The sequence below is a fragment of the Papaver somniferum genome, chromosome 2, assembly GCF_003573695.1.
Source record: "Papaver somniferum cultivar HN1 chromosome 2, ASM357369v1, whole genome shotgun sequence".
NCBI classification, from domain to species: domain Eukaryota; kingdom Viridiplantae; phylum Streptophyta; class Magnoliopsida; order Ranunculales; family Papaveraceae; genus Papaver; species Papaver somniferum.
The window spans coordinates 103,112,855-103,139,968 of NC_039359.1; the positions used below are offsets into that span (position 1 = coordinate 103,112,855).

The 27,114-nt window shown below is 41.1% G+C and overlaps 1 protein-coding gene and 1 long non-coding RNA gene across 2 annotated transcripts; both read left to right on the forward strand.

Annotated features, from left to right (window-relative positions):
• The first annotated feature begins 16,510 nt into the window (after window positions 1–16,510).
• Window positions 16,511–17,327, forward strand: LOC113348630 (glycine-rich protein HC1-like). Its single transcript, XM_026592474.1, has 2 exons — window positions 16,511–16,722; window positions 16,826–17,327. The coding sequence occupies exons 1-2, from the start codon at window positions 16,611–16,613 to the stop codon at window positions 17,152–17,154; spliced, it is 441 nt and encodes a 146-aa protein (XP_026448259.1). The 5' UTR covers window positions 16,511–16,610; the 3' UTR covers window positions 17,155–17,327.
• A 6,474-nt stretch (window positions 17,328–23,801) lies between these two features.
• LOC113348631 lies at window positions 23,802–26,316 on the forward strand. Its single transcript, XR_003359744.1, has 3 exons — window positions 23,802–24,818; window positions 25,430–25,952; window positions 26,044–26,316. It is a non-coding gene; the product is annotated as an uncharacterized LOC113348631 (long non-coding RNA).
• Window positions 26,317–27,114: the final 798 nt, after the last annotated feature.

Below are 27,114 nucleotides of genomic sequence, written 5' to 3' on the forward strand. Positions count from 1 at the left end.
TTTAAACTCGTTTCTCACCCACACACCCGAAATTACCAAAATCAGCAGAAATCATTTTCACCCTCAAACAATTGGCGACCACAGTGGGAGGTTGATCTTTCGGTCACGATGTCAATTTTCAACCCTCGACCCAGATGTCAGGACAGTAAAATCAAACGATCCGTTCAGGAATCGACGACTCAGCTACTAGGTGGCTCGATTACCAGTCGTGACACGGCAAGGGACTACTGGGGACTTCCGAGGTTTTAGAAGCAAACGATCCTCCCAGGGATCGGCAACACGACAAGGAATGACTGGGGACTTTCCACAGTCACGGCGATATTTCCCACAAAACTCGGTCTTACATCCGGGAGATTCCTTTTTCACCAGAAGATCCAAAAACCGAGTAAGTCTTGCATAGACAAAAAACGTGGTTTACTACTTCAGGTTTTCACGGGAATTATGAAACCAATAGCCATGTTATGTTTCATCTCATGCTCTTTTTCGACAAGCAATGCTCATGATTCAATGGCTTTCCTGGGATGTTTGCACCATTCGCAACCATAACCAAAAAGCATCGTTATTCTAAAAACAGTTTGTTCCAAATAATAATCCAAAACCCTCAAGGTAACATTTGTCTATCAAACCAAAAATCCAGGAAATCAAAATCGTAAACTAGGCGTTTCATTTGCCTTTCAAAAAAAAGACCTAAAATAAAAAGTTCAGATGACAGAAATGCGTTCAAAGAAAGTTTTTCAACAATGGATTGCTCTTCTTGGCAAAAGCCTCTTTCGTTCTTTGGAGAGCCGCCCTCTTCAACTTCAGCTTCCTGGACAACTTTTCGACTTCTGCTTCCGGCTTCTTCACCATATCCGCAGAAGGACCTTCGACTGTTTCGGCCAGCAACTTTTCAACCTCAGATAAACCTTCAATGAACCAAGGAACATTGAACTCGAAGTTTACACACGTTTCACGATGGAACCTCCAGCTCGAGACTACATCCTCAGAAACAGTATTACCATTCACATTGCACATGTCGTTAATCGAAGACAAAGCTTCCTTCACATGCTTAACCAACGCAAATCGACCAGTAATTTTCTTGGTTGTGGCGATATGTCCGTAGCTTTCCAAAATCCTGGTGTATAGCGCCGCGTGTTTGGCTGGCACGCTAAATCCCCCGATCAACACATGATCCAGATGAGGAACCAGATATGGAGGGTTGAAAGTGGCGCCCGCGACTGCATCAGAAACCGGCAAGGGATTCCTAACGACAATTGCACCTGCGGCCACTGGAGTACTCTCCATTATTTGAGTCACAACGACGTTTTCATATAGATCAACATCCATTTCAAGGTCGCGGTGCGGCTGTCACAGTTGGAGACAAAGATGTATCTCCGCCAGTCTCCGTCTCAAGGCCATCTTTAGAAACGGCTTCCCCCCTATGATATCACGCATTAGATATTTTCCAAAGAGAAAGGAAGAGAGGAAAGAAGAAAAAACATGCGGGAGACTCACTGATTCGCTTTCAGACCGACTAGAGGAAGATTCAGCACTGCTGTCGGAAGAACTACTTTCGCCATCACTGGACTCTGAACTTTCATCCTTCTCGGGTTCCCCATCACCATGGATAGGCTCAGAAACGCCACCCTCCGTCTCGAGAAACGATGTTTTCTGACTACTTGCAAGTTTGGTAAAGGTGTTCACGCTGCTGAGACCCTTGGCAAGATACAAAGACGGATACTCAGAAAAGAAACAAGGATATACGCGATCCAACTAAAATCAATAAGAAAAGCATACGTACCCGCATATTAGACGAACTGAAAGTCAGTAGGGCTGTCGAGTCTGACTGGGAACCGTCTGCACGACTTTTAGACGTTCGCTCCTTCACTTGGGGACTATCTGCATTCGGGCTAACGGATTTTTGCTTGGTCAAAGAAGGATCTCTCAGCAGTGGGTGCTCCGCTAAAATCGCAAGAGAAGGCTTACCGCGACGGTTTTCTACCACATCATTTACGAAGCCATGGATAGCGAGAAACTCATCCTGCCAAAATATGTTACATTTGGAGGTTGTTGATGGATTTCGTTCCGCGAGCGGAAAAGGGAGACTGTTACCCGACACAAGAACACTAGCATCGAGAACAGTTGGCAACGAGTCTTCTGGAACAACTGGCTGACGAACGAGTGGTACCTCTTGGTCAAAACCCATATCCCGAGACGCCCTATCAATATTGTAAGAAACTGCTTTACAAGATCCTCGAAAGAAAGACGACACATGCCCGGGCATGCAGCTTCGCATGAACACCATCTCTCCAACAATCATATCCTATTTATCAGAAGACAAAGACATGCTCGGAGCAGAAGCAAAGGTATTGATCTGAGTTATGGACGCATGAACCGGAGCCCATGGACGAAAATTGACCGTGTGCGAGTTGTCAAGGAATCCAACCAGGTTCGAACCAATCTTTGGACGCCTATTCGACCAGCACAGTATCCTAGAACCACCTCAAGACTCAGGAAATACGGCCAGCGGTTTTGGAGCATACCTTTTGAAGTGCTCCTACAGCCACGCTTGGAGAAAGGCTGCGTGAATATACGAATCCACTTTCATGTAGCCATTTGAAGCGCACATGTACGCGACCAGATGATCCAAGTGTGTGTACAGAGAACCAAGAACAATCCGCCAATAGGGAGAACAACACCTTTTGCCAATTTTATGGCAAACTTGATAAGTTTCTGTCTTATCTCCTTCTTACCAGAGCCGTCATCAAAAATATCTCTGGATAACCAAAGAGCCAAGAACGCCGCGACATGAAGTGTACTATTTTTCTAATTTGGCTCCAACTCATCAAGAAACCATTGAGACACCCGCCATCTATAGAAGCACCTCATCTCGTTTTCCTTTTGATTTCGCAACCAGAGCGGCGCGTATTTCTTCTTCATCTGCAAGCAACTTGACATCGAGGTTTCCTATTACGGGAAGGTTCAACAAGACGGCCACGCTCTCTAAAGAGATAGTCATTTCACCCACCCGCATATGGCCGTGTGAGTGTCTGGACACCGTCTGGAAGTAAAAGCAACCAAGCCTGGAATATGTTTCCTAATTTGAAGCACTGCGGAAGCTGTGACAGCATCAATAATCTGCGCCTTGGTCAAACTGGCTTTTACACATTCCTGGCTCATCATGAATCACATCCATTTCTCAAAGGGACGCAACGGACTCACACAGGTTTTAAAGTCAATGAGAGAAGCAGAATACTCTTTCCTCTGAAGACAAAACCTTATTACAACTCCAGGCCGAACTGACCAGGCCTCTCGTTCACTTTCCGGACCAGTCAGAAGAATCGACACATACTTGGGATGATTTTTCCTAATTGTGACGGATGTTGTAAAGAATTCATCCTCTATGTTTGGCTTGGAATTTCCAACTTCTTTCGGTACGGCAGAACTTTCCTCAAATGACATCCTAACGAAATTCTCTCACGCTACTTTCACCTTCGAGACAACTACAATGGAACAATACAAAGAGAAATTATTACGGAAAGTGCATGGAAATTATTTTATCAAACACAGGAGATCCATCCTGGACGCAAACCAATTTGTTGCAAAGTCATAATGATCATGAGCAAATAAATTGGGACTGACGGACCCTGCATTACCACCTTATGCCAAGGCCGTACCTTGCAGCAGGAAATTTTCGCCCGGACGAGGAGGCGCGCCCCACCATGGGAACAATACACATGGCCACACCAGGAAAAGGGAGGAAACCCTAGGAGCTAGGTTTTCACGGGAAGGGAATGACAGTTACTAGCTCATGCATGCCTACTTTGCACAGTAATTGAGACGGCCAACATTATTACGGTATTCACGCTTAAATGTTACTACAGGTTCACGCAAATCATATTTACGGCTAGGATTCATACCAACACAAAAGACCAATATTTTTACAAGTTCATGAAAAGATACGCCTACAGCTAGGGTTTGCACTAACACAAGAAAACAAGAAAAACAAGTTAAAGAGGAAGTGCTGGAAGATATACCTGGAATTCGCTCATCCACTTTACTGTTACCACACGGCCAGAATAAAAAAAAATATATAAAGGTGTGAAATAAAAGGAGAGGCCGGCTCCCTTTTATAGGCGTGTTACTTGGGAGTTTGAATAAGGAAAGGACTTCATATTTGAGTCAAGTAAGGAAAAGAGGCAACCGGGCCCGCGAATACAAATCACCATGCCAAACCATCCGCGCATGCTTTGCTTCACCAAACCGCGCCATTACCTTGGCCCCACCATGCCAAGACGTCTGCACCATGCCTTGTCCCCACAACGCCATGCCGTCCACATGCTTTGCCTCACCAAACCGCGCCTTGACTTGGCCCCACCATGCCAAGCCGTCCGTGCCATTATCTTGGCCCCACCATGCCAAGCCGTCCGCACCATGACTTGCCGCACCAACACCAACAACTCGCCAAGCCAGCGTCATGATGTTCCCTAACCCAGCCAAGGTGATACATGGCCAGACTAAGCCGACGATCTTCATCTCACCACTTCACGGTCTACACCACAAATAGAATCTACGCAAGGCCTCCAAACCTGAGGATCATAAACACTCTCCTTACCTCTCAAAAAAGGTTAGTCGGACTTTCCTGACCATCTTTTCACGACCTGTCATTTCGATTTTTGTCCTCGCCTGTCACCATCTTATGCTTACCTCGCAATAATGCTCCTGCTCCGAGCTAAGCAGGGGACTTAATATTGATGGTGGTTTTTATCTTAGGGTCAAAATCGTAAAACTGTACATCTGACATGACGTCACTATGACCATTAGAACATTTATTAAATCAATCAGCATGCCTACGTAAGAATTATCGGGGTATCCTTTTTTTTTACGTGGGTCATGTTCCACGACAGAACCCTTAACACTGACTGACATCATCTATTCCAAACCCTAATTCTCATGCTACCGCGCCAAGGCATGCCAACCATGCCAGCCGCACCACTGTGCCAATGCCAGACCACGCCAGTCACATCACCGCGCCAAGGCATGCCAACCATGCAAGCCACACCACTGTGCCAATGGCATATCATGCCAGCCACATCTCTGCACCAAGGAATGCCAACCATGCCAGTCGCACCACTGCGCCAATGGCATGCCATGCCAGCCGCACCTCCGCGCCAAGGCATGCCAACCATGCCTGCCGCACCTCCGCGCCAAGGAATGCCAACCACCTTGCTGCGCCATACCATGCCGGCCTTCCCTATGAGGCTACCAAAACAAAGGCGTGCGATGATCAACGGCCACCCTTCCATCTTAGATGCAAATCTTAGCCGTCCAAGGTCGCCAAACAACGCATGGTAACCTTTGGCCCAACGCCAAAACCCTAGTTTCGCCGCGCCTATACAACGCCAAGGCATGCCGACCATGCCACATGTGCCAATGGCATGTCTTGCCATCCACCTTGTCGCGCCTAAGACATGCCATGCCGGCCTTCCCTTCTCGGCTGCCAAAGCGAAGGCGTGCGACAATCAATGACCACCCTTCCAGCTTAGATGCAAATCTCAGCCTTCCAAGGTCACCAACCAACGCATGGTAACCTTTGGCCCAATGCCAAATCCCTAGTTTGGCCGCGCCTAAACCACCCTAAGGCATGCCGACCATGCCACATGTGCCAATGGCATGCCGCGTCATCCGCCTTGCAGCGCCTAAGCCATGCCATGCCGGCCTTACCTTCGCGACTACCAAAACAAAGGCGTGCGATGATCAACGACCACCCTTCCATCTTAGATGCAAATCTTAGCCGTCCAAGGTCACCAACCAACGCATGGTAACCTTTGGCCCAACGCCAATACCCTAGTTTGGCCGCGCCTAAACCACGCCAAGGCTTGCCGACCATGCCAGATGTGCCAATGGCATGCCATGCCATCCACCTTGCCGCGCCTAAGCCATGCCATGTCGGCCTTCCCGTCACAGCTGCCAAAACGAAGGCGTGCGACAATTAATGACCACCCTTCCATCTTAGATGCAAATCTCAGCCGTCCAAGGTCACCAACCAACACATGGTAACCTTTGGCCCAACGCCAAAACCCTAGTTTTGTTCACGCCCAAACCGCGTCAAGGCATGCCGGCCATGCTACATGTGCCAATGGCATGCCATCCACCTTGCCGCACCATACCATGCCGGTCTTCCCTATGCGGTTCCCAAAACAAAGGCTTGCGACGATCAACAACCATCCTTCCATCTAAGATGCAAATCTTAGCCGTGCAAGGTCGCCAACCAATGCATGGTAACCTTTGGCCCAAAACCCTAGTTTTGGTCACGCCCAAACCGCGCCAAGGCATGCCGCCCATGCCACATGTGTCAATGACATGCCAGCCACCTTGCCGCGCCATACCATGCCGGCCTTTCCTGTGCGGTTACCAAAACAAAGGCTGGCGATGATCAACGACCATCCTTCCATCTAAGATGCAAATCTTAGCCGTACAAGGTCGCCAACCAACGCATGGTAACATTTGGCCCAACGCCAAAACCTTTGTTTTGGCCACGCCCAAACCGCACCAAGGCATGTCAGCCATGCCACATGTGCCAATGGCATGCCAACCATCTTGTCGCTCCATGCCGGCCTTCCCTATGCGGCTACCAAAACAAAGGCTTGCGAAGATCAACGATCACTTTTCCATCTAAGATGCAGATCTTAGCCGTCCGAGGTTACCAGCTAACGCATGGCAGCCTTTGGCCCGACGCCAAGCCCTAGTTTGGTCGCACCCAAACAAAGCCAAAACCCTAACTTTTGGCCGGGCCTAAACTAGGCCATATTAAAGCCGTACTGGCCATGCTTTCATGCCACTGGATACCAAATGAAGGGATGCAATAATCAACGGCTACCCTTCCTCTCAAGATGCAAAATCTCGACCGTCGAAGGTCACCACCGAGCCGGCAAGTCTCCCAAGCTCAAATTGCCGAACAACAACATGATACATGTTTTCCACGAAAACACTCGAGACATCAACACATGTCACAAACTGGGGGATGCTCATTGGGTATTGGTTTCGCGGTTTACAGCGTGCAGCGTACACTACGCCCGTTATAAGACAGTGTCATAAGGATGGTGCAGTTAGTAAATACAGGGAGTAATGGTGAAACACTTTCTTTTATGGAACATCAATTCCAGGCGTTACCGGTTACCACCTCCTCCCATTTACTCATCCGTTTTCTATTTCTTACGAGACCATAGTACGTTTCACTTCGACTTGTATAAATAGGTCTTACTTATTTCCACCGAACAACAAGTTCAGGTCAGGAGGATACAACATTCAGAAAATATTTGCTACCTTTCCATATGTTAGCTTCATACTTTCTGATACAAGTCGTGAAATAACTACTCTTCCAGAATCAACTATTCTGGTCTCAACACTCTCTTCGCTTCCCTGCTCAAAACCAACCCTTCTCCTTCACTTTGTGAACGAAGCAAGTATGGAACGACCATTTCTTGGGTTAGTCCATATTTGTACAGATTGATATCTCGAATCTAAAGTACTCCCTTGCAGTATATTGTTTAGGGTTTAAACTCGTTTCTCACCCACACACACGAAATTACCAAAATCAGCAGAAATCGTTTTCACCCTCAAACAACAGTATATGTGATCCGCAGAGACTACATTGTCGTGGAAACAAAATAGGTTGGATGGAATTGCTTGGGCGTCCATGGAAGCAAAGGGATAGGCTGGATGCGTAAGTGAGTAAACTGTCCATGACCACGGGCTTTGGAGAGATGAATCAAAAAGTGGCCACAACTACGAACCTTGGCCGGTTGTAATCACGATCCTTGACATGGAGGAGTGGCGACTTATGAAAAGAACGTTGAAGCGGCTTCTGGAGCGAAAAATTGAAATGGCTCCTGGAGCGAAACTTTGAAGCGGAGCGGCTTATGGAGCGAAATGTTGAAGCGGAGCGGCTTCTGGATCGAAACGTTGAAGAGGCTCCTTCTGAGTTGTGGCCATGTCCGTATGAGTTTTGGGAAGAACTTCCTGTCTCTCCATCAAATCGATAATGGTAATGGGAAAGTTTGGTTTCCTCTGGCACTTCAAGTCTCGCATCCTAACGAAGAGGTGGTGGCAGCCCTGGTGATGATTGAAGGCATCATGCTCTAAGAAATATTAGGAGTAGTGGCGGCTCTGGCTCTGGTAATAAGAGGCGTCACGTCAGAGAGGATGCTTCTGGTGTTGCTGGTGTTGGTGGTAGAGGATGTTACGCCATGGTATTGGTTATTCCCTTTTTGCTATCGTCCGGTACGGCCACATACTCTATTCGCTTAGGGGTCTCTCCACAAAACTGAAATTTCAGGTTGCAAATACGAGTTTATTTTGTGACGCAATCCTGGTTGTGAGAAGTCCACAGTCGTCCTTTACTGTCTGTATAACAGCTTTATGTCGATCCGTGAAAAGACGGAGGGTCTCCAGTCCGCAGGCGTAATTCCCCTGAATCTATCTTTTCGTGGACGATGCGCTTCAGAGCATTGCATTCACTGGTAGGATGTTTGACGAACCTGTGGTAATGGAAATACTTGGTATTTGCCATTTGTTCTTCAGTTGGTAGGCGCCTAGCATGAGGTAGTTTGATGGCATCGTCTTGAATCCATACTTCCAGGAGTTCGATTACTTTCTCGATCGTGAACGGGAAGTTTGGAGAAGCATCTCCAGTTTCTTGTTATTGCACGGAAATCTTAGCCGCGACCATCCGGGGTGAAGCTGTCTGATGCGTTGGTGCGACGCGTTCGGGTTGTTGTTCCGCAGCTGGAGTTTTTCTTTTTCTTCCTTCATCAGCGATATATGGGAATTAAAATTTTCCAGGAAGGATACACATAATGAAATCACCTTTTCATTGCGAGAACTCTGATGAGAACGTGATAAATCCCACGAGTCTTCTTTCTGATTTTGAGGAAACATCTTTTGATCTTCATGAGCAGACAAGTCAGCTTGGTGGATACCTTTCCATTCAGTGTGACCATAGGATTCATCCTCCTCACTAGGAGTAGGAACATGAATCTTGGAAAAAGGACTACCACCATCAGCATTGATCCAAAATTAATGGTTGATAGCGTTTCCTCCAGAATGAATACGTGTTGGTTTCTTTGACAGTTGATCCGTGAGCGCTTTCAGAAGAGTAAAGACTCCGTCCTGCGTCTTGACAATAATAACTTGATTATCGACAATATCATTCAGGATTTTCGTCAAATCATGAATAGTTATTAAATATCGAGACTCCATAGCCTCGACAATGGTTTTGAGTGAAAGAACAGATTCATGGATAACATGTGGAGTATTTTGGGTGCTAGGAGAAGTAAAATTGGGATTGAGGGTTTCTGAATTATTCCTAAGATCAACCATCTTGAGAAATTTAGGAAATTGAAAATGGGTTTGAATTTGGCCTAAGACCAATTGGGATGGAAATGAAATTGGGAATTTGAATTTTCAACCGAGAGATTTAATCTCCCACTGTGGTGACCAATTGTTTGAGGGTGAAAACGATTTCTGCTGGTTTTGGTAAATTCGTGTGTGTGGATGAGAAACGAGGCTAAACCCTAAACAATGTACTGCATGGGAGTACTTTTGATTCGAGAGATAAATTTGTACAATCCTGGCTTAAATAAAGAAATGGTCGTTCCAGGCTTGCTTCAGTCACAAAGTGAATGAGAAGGGTTGGTCTTAGGGAGGGAAGCGAAGAAAGTGTTAGGACCAAAATCGTTGATCCTGAAGGTGTGGTTGCTTATGACTTGCATCAGAAAGTAGAACTTGCTAGCATAATGGACAGCTACCAGGTGATTTCTGGATACTATGTTGTTCTGCGACCAAAACTTGTTGTCTGGTGGAAATAGGTGAAACTTATTTATACAAGTCGTAATAAAATGTACCCTGATCTCGTAGGAAGTGGAAACGATTGAGTGGTGGAAGAGTGGAGTAACGTGTAACATTAGAATTTATGCTTCCATGATGAAGTAAACGTTTACACCATTACTTCTTGCCATTACTAACCTCCCTTCTTCATGACACTTTCTTGTAACAGGCGTATTGCATGCCGCACGTTGTAAACCGCCAGACCAATACCCTGATGAGTATCCCCCTAGTTTGTGACATGTTTGATGTCTCGAGTGTTCTTTGTGGAAAACATGTATCACTTTGGAAAGTCAAAATCACGAGACTTTTTGCAGGAAAATATCATGTGATGCTATTAGACTCGTCTTGGATGGCCGCCTGAAACTTGCCACAAGTCTATCAGTTCGCTGGAGAACTTGGATGGCTGAGATTGCATCTCTTGAGGACGGGTATCCATTGATTATGGATACCTTCCGTTGTGCATGCCATCGGCATGATGGTGTAAGTGGCGCCTGGCCGTAGCCATGACCACGGGATTTAGGCGGCTGGTCGCCTAAAAGTTGCCACAAGTCTGTTAGTTTGGTGGCGAACTTGGATGGCTGAGATTTCATCTCATGGGGAAGGGTAGACGTTGATTGTGTCTACCATCCGTTGGCGCCTGACAATGGCACAGTGGCGCCTTTAGTGCATGCTAGTGGCATTGCGGCATGACTGGCATAGTTTGTGCATGCCAATGGCACGACGTAGCCATGGTCGTTGGATTTTTGGCACGTTGGTGTTAGATTCAAACGTGGTGTGGCAACATCAGTTTTAATGGCCACATTGATCCCCATGTTTTTTGGAACATTATTTGGCTCGGTTGGCGCGACAACTTTGCCTAAATTAGGGTTTGGCATGTCGAAACCCTAATTAGCGTATATGGCATGTAGTATGCGGTAGGTGGCACGTTTGGCATGTGCACTCGGCATGCAAGTTTGGCGTGTGCGATTGGCATGCTTTTGGCATGTCGTTTGGTATGTGTGCCTGGCATGCGCGTTTGGCATGTTTGGCATGTCGTTTGGTATGTGCGCCTGGCATGCGTTTTTGGCATGTTTGGCATGCCGTTTGGAATATGCGCCTGGAATGTTTGTTTTGGCATGTTTGACATGCCGTTAGCATGTTGGCATGGTTTTGGGAATCCAACTTGGTAGGGTAACCTTTTGAAACAATTTCCACCCTTTTTAAAGCCATGGCAGGTTTAGAGCAACCTGATTGGCCAATAAAAGCAGGGAGCCGGCCAAGCATGGGCGTGGCCACCCTTTTGGTGCACATGGCAGGTTTAGTGCGACCTGATTGGTCGATGGGAAATAGGGTCGACAAGTATGGGCCCAGCCACAAATTATGTGTGTGTGGCGAGTTTAAGGCGACCTGATTGGTCGAGGGAAATAGGGCCGGTTTAGGATGGGGCGTGGCCAATGGAAAATGGCGCCGGTTGGCCTAAGACATGGCCACACCTCTCTTTGTTGTTGCTCCTATCCTGCGGCTCCTTGTTTTCTGATGTTGGGAAAGATTTTGCATCTGCTAATCCATGGAGGATTAATTACCTAGTTTGACTAGGCTTAATTTCGACAAGAAAGGTCTGATATACTGCGCAAGGCGCAAAACCCTAACTTTTGTAAATTAGTCAGGATAATTGATTGAATTCTATGTGTTGACACATAGTTCTTTTAAGTTCATTTCCAGAGAGAAGCATGCTTTCCGATTGAATACCTTATGCAAAGACCTTATCCTTGATATTTGGAAATTTGTGCTACTCTGTTGCGAGTGAACACAAATTGTCATGCCATATCAACATTCAGGGTTCAGCCGGGGACATAGCACGGAAAGCATTCAAAGAAACTTATATTAATTGAGTGTAGGCAAGGTGCCAAAATTTACAGAATGCATGGGATTGTTGATATATGCGCCAGTCTGGATAAATTTCATGTAAGTATATTGAACGGCTCAATAAACGTGCTAGAGGAGAGGTTGACACTCATGGCTCTGTTTCCTCGCAGAGTGGAGACACATCAGATGCAATGTTTTACAAATTTATCCCTGAGCTAAAAACCACCATCAACACCTAGTGACGAAAGTCATATTATGTTTCAATTACTTGAAAATGGCTTTGACGAAAAATGGTTTGTGAATAAGAACAATATAATGTCATCTAGGAATATTTCAATGATTGAAATGGGAGTTTAGATTATATAACCATTGTTGGATATAAGCATTGTGTGGTAACTCATACATGTACAAGTCCTTATTCCTTGAAGAAAAGTATGCGTACTTTGCTGCTCAGGAAAACCGGAACAGAGTCCGCGAACCCATTCCGCGTACTGTCGGAGGTTCTCTTCCCGAGAAAATCTTCTGGAGTTTGTGAACTATTTACAAACTTATTCCGGGTACTTAAGTCTGTGTACCTAGTCCGCATACTTAGGTTGGTTATTTTCTAAAAACGATTATTCGTGAACTTATACTTATATTAACTAAGTAATGCAAGTTTACAAACCGTGGATATAAAGTTCATGAATCTATTCTAGTGAATCAAATCATTTTTGCTTCAATTGTGTTTTGTATACTTCTATAAGATCTAAGCAATTGAACAACTCTCTAACTAGTTCATTTGAGTCATTTGAACTAGTTATGGTAAAGAATAATATGGTTAATATGAAAGTGCTCACATGTCTAACCATTTGGTTATCTACTGTTGAACCAACGGATGTACATATTTGGGTACGGTTACACAAACCTAAAACATGCATTTCATTTGTATGTAACAAGCTAAGTTTTCGATCTAACGGTTGAAAGATATTAGCTTGAATCTAATCAGGTTTTCATCTAACGAAGAATATTGAATGCTTTGTTACTAAGCTAACATTGATTGCAAACCCTGATTTGAAAGAGTATATAAAGGAGAACTCTAGCAACTAGGAAACCTAATCCCCGCACCTCCTGTGTGATACTAGTTGTATAAGCTAGAGTCTCTCCTTTAACCTTAGGTTTCTACCGAGACCCTCTAGGTTAACGACTTGAAGACTTCATTGGGATTGTGAAGCCAGACCGATAATACTTTCTTGTAGTTGTGTGATCTGATCTTGCTGTTTCTATCGTATTGAGTACAATCGTAACGATTGGCTTGAGATTGATATCTCTGATAGGCAAGATATAAAAGTAATCAAAAACATCTTCGTCTCATCGTTTGTGATTCCACAATATCTTCTTTCGCCGCGTCGATTAAGATTATTGTGAGGTGATTGATAATACTAGGCTGTTCTTTGGGAATATAAGTCCGGGTTATCAATTGGTTCCTGTTCACCTTGATTTATCAAAAGACGGAACAAAACTCGTAGGTATTTCTGTGGGAGACATATTTATCTATTACCGTAGACTTTTCTGTGTGATACAGATTTGTTTATTAAAGTTTTCGACTTTGGGTCGGAGCAACTCTTAGTTGTGGGTGAGATCAGGTAAGGGAATCAAGTGCGTAGTATCCTGCTGGGATCAGAGACATAAGGAGCGGAATTGTACCTTAGATCAGTGTGAGATTGATTGGGGTTCAAATACAGTCCAGACCGAAGTTAGTTTGTAGTAGGCTGGTATCTGTAGCGGTTTAATATAGTGTTGGTTCAATCTGGACTAGGTCCCGGGGGTTTTCCGCATTTGCGGTTTCCTCATTAACAAAGCTTCTTGTGTCTTTGTTATTTCTTTTCCGCATTATATTTTGTTATATAATTGAAATATCACAGGTTGTGCGTTTGACTCAATCAATTGGGAATTCCGACCTTTGGTTGTTGATTGAAATTGATTGATCCTTGAGCATTGGTCTTTGGTATCGTTCAAGTGATTTCTCTTGTATTCAATTAAACTCGCAGATTTCTCTTTGCTTGAGTAAGAATTGAATCGAGAAAGAGAGATATAACTCTTTGACATACTTTATTAAGATTGAGTCTAGTTGATTCTCTTAAAAGTATACTGGAGTTAGTCCATACAGATTGTTAATCGAAATATTGGGTGTGGTTGTTGTACCCCCGCTTTTTCAATAGGGTTAAAATGTGCAGGAAAAGACTTATGAGCAATACTATTATTAGTAGCATAAAAAGCTGTGGTAGGTGCTAAAATGCTTTGATTGCCAGATATAACTACTTCCTCACTTATCAATAAATTGTGTAACTCAATGCTTGAAACTGGAAGATTACGAATTCTCATGGATGTGCAAAATGAAGATTATGTAGGATTCAAACCTCCTAAGATGATAATAACAAGCTCTTCATTTGAGATTTTAGATCCAGCAGCAGCTAACTCATTAGAGAGTTTCTTGACATCATCCAAGAATACAAATATGGATTTTGAACCTTGTTTAATACCTTGAAGTTGATTCCTTAATTGTATGGTATCAGTTGTTGAGGTTCTTACAAATCTTGACTCAGTATTCTTCCATAGTTCATGAGATGAAACAACACCAGCAAAATAAGGTATAACAACTTCGGAAATTGTTGATTGGATCCATAGAATTATGGTTTGATCCTTGTCACACCAAGTAGCATATTGTGGATTTTCAACTTGATTAGCACCTCTACCATTGAATTGAGCAGGACATACATTAGTACCATCAAGAAAAGAAAGAATCTGAAACTTTCGAATTACCGGCATCAACAATGCTTTCCAGGTGATGAAATTATCATCTCTGAGCTTTAATTGAATTAAATTGGCGAGTTGGTGTACTGGAATTGAAGTAATATTAGAATTATTTGAAATTGTGGACGATTTTGAATCTGTAAAGGTTTGAATCATGAAAAAGATGATATCGGAGAAGAAGAATCTAATGATGAACCGAAAGAAAATCAAGAATAAACGTCAAAGAGACGATCTGAGTAAGAAAGTTTAATTGATTTAGCGGAAACGAGAAGGATCAAGAAAGAGAACCTAATTTTTTCTCTCTGATACCATAGAGAAACTATGGAAGAAGAGTTCTCTAACAGTTCATTAAAGAAACTGACACACAATAAGTGATGTCTTTATACAGACAGAGTTCTGGTGAGACAGCTAATGACAACTAAGAAATAACGGTCATTTGCAGTTATCTTTAACAGAAAACATCTGACTTTAAACTAATTGTTGTTAATAGTTTTATTAACATCATCATCTGTATTATCCCTCTCTTCTTCTTCTATATCAGACAGAAAAAATGTCTGCATCCATACCTGAGCAAAAAGTCTAAGAAACAGTGGGGAAGTACCATCTACCTTTTTGATGATTTAAGAAAGCAACTAGTTAGCCAAAGTGTTAATTAATGATTTAAGAGAGCAACTAGTTAGTTAAAGTGTTAATGATGCATTATGCATTAGCATTAGATACTGAACTGGGATTTTAAGTCTTTTGGGTGTACGTTGTTGATTGGTTCTGTAAAAATGCTTAAAGTAACACTTCCAAGTTTCAATAGACTATATTGCTTATACATAATAGATCGATCTGTGGTTGATATGGAGATACAATGATCTATCCTTTGAGTAAAATATTCTCCGAAATCCATTCCTTTATGAAAAAAACCATCAGCAGTGGGCTATAGAACTACAAATTACATAATTTGCATGAAAGTGCAAACATGGTGAATTCAAGTGGATTTTGAGCTTTGATGGGAGAAGAAGATAAGATCGATTTTGATATATAACTTATTTATCATGGAGACCCCAAAGCTCAACACCCAACTACATTTTCTTGTCTATACCCCAATTTTGACCAATACTCTCTCTAGCTATTAAATGAAGATTATTATTGGGGCGTCACATTCCATTAGAGGGACGTCACTTAATAGGACAAAAACGGGTCACTCATAAGTAATATCAGAAACCCCTTATCTAAAATAATTTTGTAATGACTAAACAACCCTTATTTAGTTAATTTTAATTTAATTTAATTAGATAAAAATTAAATTAATGAATTTTGTTGTATACTTGGTGAATTCTGGGACAAAGTTTTTGTGGGAAGAAAAACTGGCCGTAAAATAAACTTCTACAGTTGGAATTAATCCAAACCTGGACGTAAAATCACTTCTACGGTTGGAAATAATCCAAACCTGGACGTAAAATCACTTCTACGGTTGGAATTAAAAGAAAACTAGACATAAAATCAGATTCTACGGTTGGAATTAAAAAGAACCTGGGCGTAAAATGAGCTTCTACGGTTGGAACTAATTCAAACCTGGACGTAAAACTGCATGCAACTAAAATTCTACGGTTGGAATTAATCCAAACCTGGACGTAAAATCACTTCTACGGTTGAAAATAATCCAAACCTGGACGTAAAATCACTTCTACGGTTGGAATTAAAAGAAACCTGGACGTAAAATGAGCTTCTACGGTTGGAACTAATCCAAACCTGGACGTAAAACTACATGCGAATAAAATTCTACGGTTAGAATTAATTAAAACCTGGACGTAAAATCACTTCTACGCTTTTTAAATTTTTATTTTAGTTAAAGGATAATCTAGACATTTTGTATATGTGTTAGGATATCCCATAACCATTTTTTTGAACATAAAGAATCCAAATGAAACCTCTGTGTGGAGTGTGACACCCCAATAATAGCCTTCTATTAAATTCTACACGACTTCATTAGTCAATTTGCGTCGTCTATCTTCTTTTCCATGTGTATAAAGAGAGTTCAAAGTCACACTCATTTCCTCATCCTTCTCTACACCAATACAAATATTCCATAATTAAAAGGGAGAGAGTATTTGGTAAAAATGGGTACCGGAAACAATGGCAGAATTTTTATTTTGTTGGGTCTTTTGTTTGCTGTTGTGACACTAATCTCTTCTGAGGTTTTAGCTGCTAAGGATTTGGCTGCAAAAACAAGTAAGTAACGACAATTATGAAATCTTAGTATAAATTTCTGTGCAATTCTTTTCATATGGATGGTTGGCATCTTATTCCGATAAACTTCTGTGCATTAATGCAGCAAAAGATGAGACAGCAAAGAAAAGTGGTCTGCAAGATGCCAAGTACGGAGGAAACGGTGGTTACTCAGGTAACGGTGATTACGGATCCCCTGGTGGCGGTGAATACGGATCCCCTGGTGGCGGTGGATCCTCTGGTAATGGAAGGGGGCACCGTTATGGAGGTGGGCGTGGTGGTGGAGGTAGAGGAGGTGGTTACAGATGCCGACATGGCTGTTGTGACGGCCGTGGGTACTACAGAGGACATTGCTACAACTGTTGCTATTCTGCTGCTCAAGCCAAAGCCTTGGCTGCTGAAACTACCGCGACCCCCAATAATCTCAAGCCTTAGAAATCTAGCATACTATATGTATAGCTACTTTGAAAGCTAATTAGCATCGAATCAAAGATGCCCTACTTAATAAAAATGAAATATTATATTTTAGCAACTCGTTCCCCTTTATGTATTTGTAAGAACAGTTTCGTCCCAAATGTTTTCCTGAAATAATTTTTTTTTCTTTTTTATATATCACCCAAATAAACTCTCTCTTGGGCACATATCAAATTACTCCGTCTAGATAGAATAGTGCTTTTTACTAATTTTGTTTTGACATGTAATTAGGTGCAGCGCTGATGGTTATAGCTGACTGTATAATCATGAGAGTTAGAGGGAGAAAACAGAGACATTGGGGTGAGCCCGTTATCGTTTGTGGTTCCTAATTTGACTTCTGAGTAGGTTGAGCTTTGATGTTGTGAAGGTGAAGAATTACCAGTAAAATAGAGTTGAGTCATGTGCTGTGAGTCGCGTTATGACAGGTTAAGTCAAGGTCAAGGTCGAGCTATTAAATGTTGTTGTCTTTGAATGTGGAAATTGAAAGCTGTTACGTGTCTGATCAGTCAGGGATTTTAAATTGCTGGGGCCAGCTGTTGATGGCATAATGTACTATGGTAACCAGTATCCACCCACTGCATAATGTACTATGTGGCTGTAGAGACTTGACCAGCGTGCATGAGAATTGCTAGAAAGAAAAAATGAAATTGGAATGAGGAACCAATTTCTGAATGCCTTTTGTATTATTGGGGATGTAGGGGGTGGGATTTTGGGGCTTAAATTACTAACCGGAGATTAAATGGTATAGAGGGAGATCATGTTAGTGTAAAAGTTTAAAAACATCCTCAATCATTTTTATTTATTATCCTTCTACCCTCCCATTAATTACCTAATCCAATAAAAAAAGAAAACAGAAAATTTATTAGAAGACGAAAAAAACCGTCACCCTTTACCCCTCCCATTCTTCTTTTTCTTTTTCTTTTTTTCTCTTTTCCTTCATCTTCTTTTCTTCGTCCATTCTTCGTTTATCAACGATTAATCATCGTTACAAAAAAAAATCGTTGTCGATTACACTCATTCTATAAAAGCATGAAAGCAGAGGAAAATTTAGGTCATTTTTCGTCGAACCAACCTCCTCCTAAAGCAGAGAAACCAACTTCAACAAATGAAGTAGAAAGTGAAGATGAAGTGGAAGTGAATGAAGGAGATGCACCAGCCACCGAGACTCCTGACATGACAACAATAAGGTATGAATTGAAATACCCACTCTTTATTTAAGCGTTTTATTGATTATTCAGTTGGTTTCGAGAATTTTAGGTCTGAAAAACAGTTTCTGAAAATGCTTACGGCTGGGAGTTCTTGTATTCCCAGCCGTAAATAGGTCTCACGGTTGGGATTTTTTGGTTTCCCAGCCGTGTATATGTATCATGATTGGGATATCTAAGAACTCCCAGCCGTTTATAAATATTACGGTTGGGATATTTTAGAACTCTCAGCCGTTAAATAGTCGATGCGTACGAGATTGATAAATCCCATCTGCAACAAGTTATTTACAGATGGGTTATTCCTAGACGTATATTGTCCTGTGTTCGAATTCTTTTTCAGCGGTAATGGTTACGTCTTGGTTTTTCCTATCCGTAATTAGTTTTCCAAACCGTAAAACTTAGAAACTAGCTGATTTTATAGGACGGCCAGGTTTTTCTATCCGTAATATGAGTAACCAATGCGCAATTTTTTTTCTCCCAGACGTTATTCTTTTTACGTCTTGGTCGATAACTCAAAATCCCATCTGTAATATTGTTTGCGTCTGGGACAATCCATATTTCCTAGCCGTTATTATTTTTATGTCTCGGTCGGTTACTAAATATCCCATCCGTAATATTGTTTGCGTTTGGGACTATCCATATTTCCTAGCCGTTTTCATTGTCACGGCTAGGTTGTGTCAAGATGTCCCAACCGTTTTTTACTTATCTTCTTTTGGTTTTTGGTCTTGTTTATCTTTGAACAGAAAAGAAAAGAGGTAGAAAAGATCAATAGAAGTAACACCTTCTAGTGATTCCACTTCGCAACCTCGTTACACAAAACCATTAGGTGCAAATGCAAGGAATACAAGTGAAGTTAATAAAAGTGAAGTTGGAGTTGGTGGAGGGAGTGAAGGTGTACTTGTTACTGGAGGAAATGAAGTTGGAGTTTCTGGAGGAAGTGAGGTGTACTTGTTACTGGAGGAAATGAAGGTGGAGTTGCTGGAGGAAGTGAAGGTGTACTTGTTGTTACTGGAGGAACTGAAGTTGGCACTTCTAGTGGTGCTGCTATTGATAAAGGTAAATATGTAGTTCAGGAGGACAAGAATGAGGGAAAGAAGAAGTATCCACCAAAACAAAATGCAAGATAAATCATTGATGTTATGGTGCCTTCCTACCAAGAAAAATGGGAGACCTTGGGTTGTGCCAAGAGATCTTTCTGTCTTGATTGGTTACCCGTCTTCATGGGATGCTAGGGTTTGTGGCACAAAGGTAATAAATTAAATTATATATATATATATGTTATTTTCATTTTATTATGGATATTTAATCGTAACAACCAAAATTTTATATTACTATAGTTTTCCAATAAAGCAGTCCCTAAACTAAAGCACCAACAAGGAAAGTTTTGGTCATTGGAGAAAGAGCATCCAGATGTGGTAGCTTTGGTAAAAGTTTCGGGGTTATGGCATGGAATCGAGGCTTTTCAGAAGATGTATGATGTTATGACAGTTTGTAGTTTTAGAGAAATATTCTGACTCGAAACCATGACTTTTCTACTCTCATTTGGCGAGATAACTATGACTCCGGTTGATGCAAAGGAAATCACCGGTCTTGCTTTGGAAAGAAAGACTGTGTTTGAGGGTTTCAACAATTCTCTTCCTTGGGATGAGCTTTATGTCTTGGTGAAAGACTGTCTTGGGTGGGGAAAAGATGAAACGGAAGAAGAGTTTGAGATAGGGTATGGAGCGGCGCCTAGAGCTAAAAGGGAATTTAAACTACCGGGTGAACATCGTGAAACACTTAACATCGCAAGGAAGTTTAACCTGGTCGTTTAAAGGATAAGTTTGATGGATCTGCTCGCAAGACCGCTAGTGGAGAGATCGTGATGGACGCAGAAAGAGCTAGACATACGGCTATAGCTTACTTGTTGCACGCTCTTGGGACCGTCATCTTTCCCGATTTCTCAGTAAATAAGGTAAATGCTTGTTATTTACAGTGGTTGAAGACTCTCAGTCTCGATCCGCGAACAAACGAGGTGCCTAGGTTCTCCTGAGGCACCGCCCTCCTTGCTAGTGTGCCTAGATTTGCAAAGCTTTTAGATCTCGAAAAGTTATGCATAATGGACTACTCGCACGCGTCATTCGGACACTGGGTGAAGAAGATTTATCAATTTGTTTTAGAAGGGTAAAATTGTAATTTTGAATATTACCTCGTGGGTGCACGTGTCAAAGCAAATGGGTGTGTCACCAAATTTGGTCGGCCTCATCTACACCTAACCGAGAAGATTATTCTTCTTTCTTATCTCTCTTAATTTCTTATTCTTCTTTGTTATTTCTTTTCTTTATCTTCATCTTCTCTGTCGATCCCAATCAAGGAGATTGAGCATAAATCTTGTATGAGGTTCATACCAGCTTGGTAGTAAGTTGAATCGAAGGTGGAGATGTTGATTCTGTGGTTAAATTGGATCGGGAGGAGAAGAACTGATTGTTATTGTGATATGATGTTAGGGTTTCATAAGAGATTTATCTGAGAGGATTTAGAAAGAGAGGCAGATGTTATTGATAAATGATTAAGAGTGGGTTTAGTCAATTTAGGAACGGGATGAAGTTAATTAGATGTTGGAGTTGTTCTGAAGTTGAATCGAGGATGAATCAAATAGTTAGGGTTTCTGCATGTTGTGTTGGAATTCGGTTTGAGTAGGAATTAAGAAGATATAGACAGGTTACAAGATGGGTTTGCTTAATTGAAGATTTAATTGATGTTTTGGGTTTGAATTAGAGATTGAAGAAAGTTAGGGTTTATGTGTTCTTCCCCAAATTATAATTAGGGTTTCAACGCAATTGGTTTGGTGAACTGACAATTCAAAGGAAGCTAGTGAATGGGTAAGTTTCTATGTCGTTTAAATTTTGTGCTTAGTGTTGAATTGTGTATAATCTGGTGTAGTTGAATAATGGGATGAGTTTAAGGAAATTGTTAATATTGTTATTGTTATATTTGGATGAATGGATGATTCCAAGTGATGTGATTGAGTAATTTTGGATGTAGTTTAGAATTATATAATTTACATTGATATGTTGGCAGATGCAGGGAGAAAGTGTAGTGGTAGTTCAGGTCAAACTACAGGGGTAGTGATGGTGAAGGTCTGGAATGTAGGTATTGGAATGAACTGAATTGAAGGTGGTGATGAAGATGGTTGTAATCGAGTGTTCTGGAGTCGCAATTGCAGATTGGTGATGTTGGGGGTTTAAGACGGCAATGTAAAGGAATGTGTAGGTGATAGATGAATGTCTGTGTGTAAGATTTCCAACTGAGCTACAAGTTGCTTTGATGTTGTTAAAGTTACAAGGAATTGTTGAATATTGAATTGAGTTCAAGGCAGGTGGTATGAGGTGAAGTATGTCTTGCTCAACTAATAAGGAGAATTAGATGAATGATATAGGGTGGTGTGTGTAACTGTTGCAGATTGAAGTTGTATTATGGCTAATATATGCAGCTGTGGTTATATAGAGAATGTTGAGTTAGTATTGCAGTTGTGAGAGTTATATGAATGGGTAATATGTTAGGGATAACTGTTAAGGATTCACAATTGTGGTTGAATGTGCTGAGTTGCAAATAAGCTGAACTGGTGATGATTATAGAGTTGCAGTTAGTGTTAGTTGTAGAAGCTTGGAACTGCTGAATTGCAGGTAGGCTTAAATTGCAGTTGTATTTGTATTTTGATCTTGAAATTTATTTAGAATAAATGAATGTTTTACTTCTGTTTTGATATTAAGGAATTGGTGTAAGAAATGTAGTTTCCATAGGAATTAGACCTATTAGTCATCCCAGTCAGTTTAGCTGACTCAATTTGTTTAGCTGACTCAGTGTGACTGACTGAGTTAACTCAGTGACTAGGCATGACCAGACTTGACTCGGTGAACCTTGACTGAGTTGGTCCCTTTGACCATTGACCCTGGACGTTGACTATTAGTTGACATCTGACTGTTAGTTGACCAGTTGGACCAGGCTTTTGGTTAATGGGCCTGTTTATATAATTTGGGATTAAGACTAGCTAGTTATCTTATGTTGGTGCATTGGACCCTTATGGTCTGACTTAACCTGTGATTTCATCTACAAGTTGTAGAATTCATGAGACTTAGATAATGGGTTATATAACTAACTTATTTAACTTAGTAAAACTTAATTATGTTAAAGATAGAGAATGAAAAGGTGTAAAGTGATAAATGAACCTAGAACCATTAGATAGACTTGTATGATTCTTGTGTTAGCCATTTTGGCTATGTTCTTAGAGTTTTTGTGTGATTAACAGTTAGTCTATATTAACAACGATCGATTCAAATGATGAACCAGTGGATCGTGGATCTCGAGGTAGGCGTGGCTTGTCATCAAAAAAGGTGGGAATACATTTGACTCTTTTGTAACCATTGTTATTTCTTTTACAAAAGTTTATATTTAACAAACCATGCATTGTCTGTCTATGCATTCCATGCTTTATTTAAATTGCATTATGATAATTCTGTTGATTCTTTGAATCTTTCCATGAAATGGAAAGGACTTGTAAGGTATGTCATTATGAATTGTTATGGGAAATGAGAATTTTCACTTGTGGTATATAGGGTACGCTCCTTCACATTTATATCTACATGAATTCAGCTTTTATGCTTATATCGGTCGACAGTTTGCGAGTTCGGAATTGTCGACATCCATATTTACGATTAGGTGTGGATTTGCGAGTTCGGAATTTCACAACCATAGTATACATTGTTTGAAGAAGAAGTTTGTCCATATACATGTTTGTTTACTTCTGTGAGGATATGCTCTTTCACATTTATACCTAGAGCTTTTATGATATATTGGTCGACAGTTTGCGAGTTCGGAATTGTCGACATCCATATTTACGATTAGGTGTGAATTTGCGACTTCGGAATTGCACAACCATAGTATACATTGTTTAACGAAAGAGCTTGTCCGTATTCGTGTTTGTGTATCTCAGTGACTTGGTCACTATTTAATGTTTGAGAAAACATTATTGTTTTTCTTAATCTTGTTTATGATTACTTAGAAGTCAAATGTTAATTATTCTCACATTCAGTTTTCAAAGACAGATCAGAGTTGCGCAGCGAAAGCCACAAGTGTTGACTCTGTTAATTAGTTAACTTCTTCTATGTTTATTATGTTGTTTATTGTATTTGTAAACCAAATGACTATTGTATATGTATCATTTGAGAGAAGTTCATGTATATATATTCTGAGCGGGGTTAGTTTGGGATAAGTTTTGTAGCAGATTTCTTAATTGATTGTTTAAGTAAATGATTTAGATTCGTAGTGCCTCTTTATTTAGCTAATCTCTTGGATTAGTCAGTTGCTAGCGTAGGGGGCGCTACAATGATGATGGGAGGAGGTGGTTAAATATATACAAGTTAAGGGTAGGTTAGCCATTTCCACACTTTAGGACACCCCTTATAATTATAGGGTAGATATTTTATCACTTAGTAGTCCCCACCATTTTTGAGTAGTGTCCAAAAAATCATTCATCTTTTTGGACGGCTCTTCATGCTGGCCTTTGAGTGAGAACGTTAAAGTTGGTGGATATTTATGTTTGCATGTAAATTAATTCATCTTCTCCGCAGTCCCTGATATCAATGTTGAGAACTTTATCGACTGATAAAGACGGAAAAACATCCCAGCATTGTCGTCTCCGTGCTTGCAGCTGAAAAAAAACCCAGGAATGTTTGGTATCAATCACAAAGGAAGAAAACCACGGAAATCACTGGACTCCAAAAACTAAATTTCATAAACCGCTTAGGCCATTACACTACTTACATACATGTCTGATGATATTGAGATCCAGCTTATGCGAGAACACTCTGATTCCTTCCGATTTATTTGTGAAATTCTTCTTTTCCAAGCAATTATAAAACCCATTCCTCTTGTACATCTCCCCCCCTTTGATCCTGGCATTTTTAGGGGCCACTTAAAAGGATATAGGGGCCAACAATTTATACCCAGCTAAGGGCACTAGTTAAGGGATACCGTATAACACATTGAAGTTACCTAAATGCCCTTGTATTAAAAAAAAAAATGAAAACCAAATCAAAATCCTTTCTTCACATTTCAATTCTTCTTCTTCAGCTCTTTCCCTTCACTCCCGATTGTGGAGGGAAAAAAATTTCCTCTTTTTTCAATTCATCGTCTTCGTCGTGAATCGCCAAAGTAAAACATCGTTGATTCATTTATAAAACAATGGTTAAGGGTAATGAACCCCACAGACCTAAAACTGAAAAATTTCCTCGCGGTATCGACCCAAATATTGGTAGCAAGAAATAAAGAGATTGTTGCTGAAAATGACAAAGAACGCGAAGAACACGAAGACGCGGATGTAGTTGGTGGTGGCGATTCTGACAGTCAAACAATCCGACAACTTCAAATGGCCCCAATTAGGTAAGACTCTATCATTTTTTGGGTTTATTTCGCTTTAATTAGACGAATCGAGAAAAAAATACTAGGGTTTTCGGTTATTTACCCAGATTCGGGAGATATTCATGCTAATTTACTTCCGAATGTAGTCGTGTTCTTCATTTCTCAAGAACATCGACAGTATTCAGGAGAAATATATGTTGGTTATTTGCCGAATATTGTTGGCCATATCTTTCTGTGTACAAACTGGTAATAATCGGTAGTTTAATGAATTTGTTGGTTTCCGAATATATTTAAGTAGAGACACAGTTTTTGGAAGTAAACTTACTACCGAATATATATTATTTTGAAAAATTCTCAAAATTGTGATTTAGGCAAAATCCCATTTTGGGACCAGTATTTATTCGGTAGAATTTTTTTTGAATGACTTCCGATTATATAGGCTGAAAAGTTCAGAGCTTCCTGAACTCTAATTGATGAGTATTCGGTAGCAAAAAAATTATCTTATTCTCCGAATGTTGTATATTCGGGAACAAAATATTTCCTTTTACTTCTGATTGTCTATATTCGGGTTTTGTTTGTGTATTTTGCCTTCCGATTGTATAGTTTGTAACATTCTTTATTTTTTTGTTTAGGCAAAGTCGAGCTAAGCAAGCCCCCAAAACAGGCGACTTAGGGCCTCGTCGAGAAGGGAGTAAGAAAGTATCAGCTAGTGCTAGGAGAGAAAAGAGTGCCAAGGGAAATTAAAGTTCTCAACAAGGTGCAGAACCAATTTCTCCACAAGGAACTGAACAAGGTGTGCAACCAAGTGCTCAACAAGACACTCAACAAGGTGTAGAACCAACTGCTCCTCAAGGCACTGAACAAGGTGGTGTAGAACAAAGTGCTCCACAAGTTACATCCAAACATGAAATTGAACCAATTGAACCATTGCCAACAGTAGAAGAAGAAGAAGGACAACCAAATGGTACCAAAAAATCCAACAAATGAGGAGAAGGTGGGAAGAAGGATATTTCTAAAAAAGCATCACACCTTGTCCCTGAACACTTGAAGGTGCAGAATATTCCAAAAGGCAAAATCCTTGGGCTACCGGCGGATGGAGGAAAATTGTTATTTGGATACAAAGACTCTTGGGCCGAAGAAATATACAAAACTGAGGTAATAATAACGTATTGTCTACGTGTTCTATCGTAATAGTTGTATTAAAAGTTTTTGTATTTACTCTAAACATTTTTCATGTGTTTAATAGTATCATCAAGATGTGGTTCGTCTACTCAAACCCACTGCCGCACCAACAAAAAATGCTTGATTGGCCTTTATCCGATGAATGTGAAAGGTTCAAGACAATTATAGCCAACTCGGGGTTAGCTACTTCTTCCGTGAACTCAATGTTGGAACATGGTCGTGTGGCTATATCGGCGTTCGTGGAGAGATTGTATCCTGAGACGGACACCTTCTGTATGCCGTTTGGGGAGATGACGATTACTCCGGATGATGTTGTGCAGATTATTAACCTCCCTGATCAAGGCACAGCTGTGAAGTTGAACTACACAAAGCAGTTAAGTTGGGCACAACTTTATGCTCTAACTAAGAAGTGCTTAGGTTGGGATGAAGAGACATCAAGATCTGAGCTCATGAGGCATGCAAGTTACAGAACAAGACAGATATACACTACCATTTTGATGAATATGTTCCGTGGCACCCTGGACAAAGAGAAGAAAGGAACGTTAACTGATGAGCAGGTTAACCACGCGGCCACCTTGAATATGTTCCGTGGCACCCAAGGATTATGGTTGTTCCAAAATGCCAAAACCTAAGGATTTTGGCAGGTTTGGATTGTTGAGCCACTCTACATTCAGAAGTTTATGTAACTAAATTTATTTCCGATTATTGCAAGTTCAAAACCAGAAAAATCTATGTTTTTCCCAAATTCTGATTTTTGGGCCATCGTATATTCGAGAGTTTATTGAAATCACATATCTTCTGAATATGACAAGTTCAAAACCAACCATGCCATGGATCTAGGTGGTTCCAAGGTCCATTATGGAAGGTTAGCCAACACACATTCGGAGGTTTAGGTTTATGACGTATCTTCCGATTATTGCAAGTCCAAAACTAGAAAAATCTCTGTTTTTCCCAAATTCTGATTTTTGGGCCATTGTATATTCGGGAATTCATGAAAATGACTTATCCTCCGAATATGACAAGTTCAAAACCAACCATGCCATAGCTCTAGGTGGTTATACATTATAGAAGGTTAGCCAACACTCAGTCGGAGGTTTAGGTTTATGACGTATCTTCCGATTATTGCAAGTTCAAA

Excerpts from the sequence above, each read along its gene's own strand:
- LOC113348630 (XM_026592474.1), top strand. The coding sequence starts at position 16,611 with ATGGGTACCGGAAACAATGGCAGAATTTTTATTTTGTTGGGTCTTTTG. Across the intron at positions 16,723-16,825 it reads GGATTTGGCTGCAAAAACAA|CAAAAGATGAGACAGCAAAG; the intron begins GTAAGTAACGAC and ends GCATTAATGCAG.